Below are 4147 nucleotides of genomic sequence, written 5' to 3' on the forward strand. Positions count from 1 at the left end.
ATGGCGAGCAACAATTAATAAAACAAAATGAAAAATTTAAAATTTTTTTCAATAACATGATGCTTACATAGCTTTGCTAATAATTGCATAATATTAATTAGTAATGACTAAAGATTCAATATTTGTTTCAATCTTTATTACCCCATAAGGAGTGTATTCAGCCAATTTTAAAATAAAATTTATAAAATGTATTTCAACACTTGTTATGTACAAAGGATGGAAAAAATATGTTCAAATAATTGTTTCAGATAACACTACTTATTTTTATAATTTTTTTTAAAAATTAAAATAAATATTACTATCCCTTAGGCTAATACTTCTTTTTAACATTCTTAAAAGTACAGAAAATTCTGAAATTAAGGAATGAAAATTTAATAATCCAACATCGTGCAACGTTTCTTTCTTTGCTATCTGACGGTAATAGCATTTTCAAATACGTTTCTTCCAGTTTGTTTGAGTTTTAGTTTTCCACTGTTTATTCAAGAAAGTTTTTCTCCACTTTTTTTTACCTTAAATATTTTGTTATGAACTTATGTTCTACGAGTATTATAAGAAATTAAAGCTCCTTAGACTCAAGCTTAAAGTAATACTTGAAAATGCGATTTATGCTTAGAAATATGTATACGAAAGTAAATTCATAAGGAAGTAAAATATTTTTTGAAAAAAATCAATTAGTTAAACTTAATTAACTTTTTTAGTTGCATTCAATTATTGAATTAAAAAACTTGAAAGGCATAATGGTTAGCATTTTCTTTTACTGTACAAGCCATTTTTATAACGTATTTTTTCAAATTTTTGACATGAAACACACTGGGTATAATAACTGAGAAAACTGGGCCGGGATAGTGGTTGATAGAGTGTTGGGCCCATTTCAAAGAAGTGAGTTCGATCACCACCAGCCGAAAACTCCATGTTAAGTATAGGGTGACTGGTGCACGTTAAATATGTTGGGTCACAAAGTCCACCATGCTCCCATAACAAATCAATACCACTGTAGGTACTGAAATGGAGATTGATCGTTCTCTGGTTCAAGAGAAAATTACGATCTGTGGATGAATAAAGGGATGTATGAATGGGTCCGCACTATAAAAATGCTGTGACGTTTGTTTGATTTGGCTGAAGTCGTATTCCTGGTAATCGATGACGCCACTTGAAAACAAGAAACGCTAGATATGCCCAAAATTTGCTTGGTTTCACTCAGCAGGCTTGCTGGTACAGTAAAGAGGCATTGGAAACTACAATAGAACTGGGAGTATCACTGGGAGATAATCTATATCTTTTTCAATTGCGTGTTATATTTGTAACAGATTTTAAATACTTAGGTATCGCCGATTTCAAATCTGCAATCGGTTTTTCTCTAAGCTAAATTTTTATTAATGAAAAAAAAATTTTTTTTCGCCTGTCTTTTTTTTGGGACGAAATAAACAAGTAGTTTAGAAGTTTTTTGCAGAATCACAAATTCTGCAAAAAACTTCCTGTATAGTTATCAAGAAGTTATCAAGATTAAAGGATTAAAATTGAGTCTGAACCCCGTCTCGGAAATGTCATCATAATTCTCAAGGGACATTTTCCTATTATAAACTGTTTTTTCGTGTACTTCTGAACAGAACTTTATAATAGGGAAGTCTACTTATCCACTTATGACAATATTTAACGACATGAGTTTCAATGCAATTTTAATTCTGATGATGTGTCTTCCCTTCTTATGAAGAATGTTGTAGCATTTATGTGACCCTCTGTGGATATGGATGGATGGATGAATTAATGGATGGATAGATGGATGAACTGACGAACGGATGGATGGATGGATAGATGGATGGATGGATAGTCGCTTAAGGAGTATGTATTATCATAGACGCTTAAGGAGTACGACGATGGATAGACTCAACATACCAAACCCTGGAAGACAATCAGTCGTCATTGAAGAATTTTTCCTTTCCAAGCCCTGACAGTGAGAAAAAAAGTTCTTTGCATTACACAACAAAGTTAAATGGTTTATCATACAATGATTGCAAGTAATATAAGTAAAATGTACATTACCTAAAAAGAAATTTTGTGCAAAACTGAGAATACTCTTCTTATTTCTTCCTTTCATGGTGGTTCTCCGATAGTGCATCCTCTTTTATTTCGTATTTCCACTCATTAGCACTGCAGATTCAAAACCTGAAAGACAATCAGTCTTTATTGAAGAATTTTTACATTCCAAGTCCTGACCGAGAGAAAAAAAATACTTTGCATTACACATCAAAGTTAAATGATTTAGCATACAATGATTGCAAGTAATAAAAATTAAATTTATATTACCTGAAAAGAAACTTTTGCGTAAATCTGAGAACACTGTTCCTATTATTTCCTTAGATGGGGGTTCTCTGAAGGTGCTTCTTTATTTCGCATTCCCTCTCACAAGCTCTGGAGATTCCTATCCTGAAAGACAATCATTCTTCCTTGACGAATTTTTCCATTCTGAGCCCTAACCGAGAGAAAAAAATGCTTTGCATTACACATCAAAGTTAAAAGATTTAAAATAGATAGAATACAAGTAATATAAATAAAATTTATGTTACCTGAAAAGAAATTTTGCGTAAATCTGAGAATGCTCTTCTTATTCCTTCCTTAGATGGTGGTACTCTGATGGTGCATCCTCTTTTAATTCGTATTCCTTCCTTGGATGGTGGTACTCTGATGGCGCATCCTCTTTTATTTCGTATTTCCATTCGCTAGCTCTGCAGATTCAAAACCTGAAAGACAATCAGTCTTCATTGAAGAATTTTTCCATTCCAAGCCCTGACAGTGAGAAAAAAGTTCCTTGCATTACACAACAAAATAAAATGATTTGACATACAATGATTGCAAGTAATATAAATAAAATTTATGTTACCTGAAAAGAAATTTTGTGTAAATCTGAGAATACTCTTCTTATTCCTTCCTTAGATGGTGGTACTCTGATGGTGCATCCCCTTTTATTCCGTATTTCCTTTCGCTAGCTCTGCAGATTCAAAACCTGAAAGACAATCAGTCTTCATTGAAGAATTTTTCCATTCCAAGCCCTGACAGTGAGAAACAAGTTCTTTGCATTAGACAACAAAGTTAAATGATTTAGCATACAATGAGAGCAAGTAATATAAATAAAATTTATGTTACCTGAAAATAAATTTTGCGTAAATCTGAGAATACTCTTCTTATTCCTTCCTGAGATAGTGGTACTCTGATGGTGCATCCTCTTTTATTTCGTTTTCCATTCGCTAGCTCTGCAGATTCAATACCTGAAAGACAATCAGTCGTCATTGAAGAATCTCCTTTCCAAGCCCTGACAGTGAGAAAAAAAGTTCCTTGCATTACATAACAAAGTTAAATGACTTAACATACAATGATTGCAAGTTATAGAAATAAAATGTATATTACATGAAAAGAAATTTTGCGTTAAACTGAGAATACTCTTCTTATCTCTTCCTTTCATGTTGCATCTCCGATGGTGCATCCTCTTTTATTTCGTATTTCCTCTCATTAGCTCTGGAGATTCAAAACCTGAAAGACAATCTGTCTTCCTTGAGGAATTTTTCCATTCTAAGCCCTAACCGAGAGAAAAAAAATGCTCTGCATTACACATCAAAGTTAAAAGATTTAAAATAGATTGAATGCAAGTAATATAAATAAAATTTATGTTACCTGAAAATAAATTTTGCGTAAATCTGAGAATACTCTTCTTATTCCTTCCTTATATGGTGGTTCTCTTAAGTTACATCCTCCTTTATTTCCTATTTCCACTCTCTACCTCTAAAGATTCCAAACCTGAAAGACCTTCCTTGAAGAATTTTTCCATTCTAAGCCCTGCCAGAGAGAAAAAATTGCTTCACATTACACTCCAAAGTTATATTTCTTAATATAGATTTAATGGAAGTTGTATAAATAAAATTTATATTACCTGAAAAGAAATTTTGTGTAAATCAGAGAATACTCTTCTGATTCCTTCTTCACATGATGGAACTCTTACGGTACATCCTCCTTTATATCATATTTCCTCTCACTACTCCAGAAGATCCCATACCTGAAATACAATCTGTCTTCCTTGAAGAATTTTTCCATTCTAAGCCCTGGCAGAGAGAAAAAAATGCCTTGCATTACACACCGAAGTTACATTTCTTAAAAT

General features: G+C 32.5%; 1 protein-coding gene across 1 annotated transcript in view; it reads right to left on the bottom strand.

The window, feature by feature from the left end:
• Window positions 1–2602: 2602 nt before the first annotated feature.
• Window positions 2603–4147, bottom strand: part of LOC107451460 (craniofacial development protein 2-like) — a 2867-nt gene continuing 1322 nt past the window's right edge. The window contains exon 2 of the mRNA XM_071186892.1: window positions 2603–2723. Coding sequence (XP_071042993.1) covers window positions 2603–2723 — 121 coding nt within the window. The remainder of the gene's footprint in view (window positions 2724–4147) is intronic.

The sequence above is a fragment of the Parasteatoda tepidariorum genome, chromosome 10 (assembly GCF_043381705.1).
Source record: "Parasteatoda tepidariorum isolate YZ-2023 chromosome 10, CAS_Ptep_4.0, whole genome shotgun sequence".
NCBI classification, from domain to species: domain Eukaryota; kingdom Metazoa; phylum Arthropoda; class Arachnida; order Araneae; family Theridiidae; genus Parasteatoda; species Parasteatoda tepidariorum.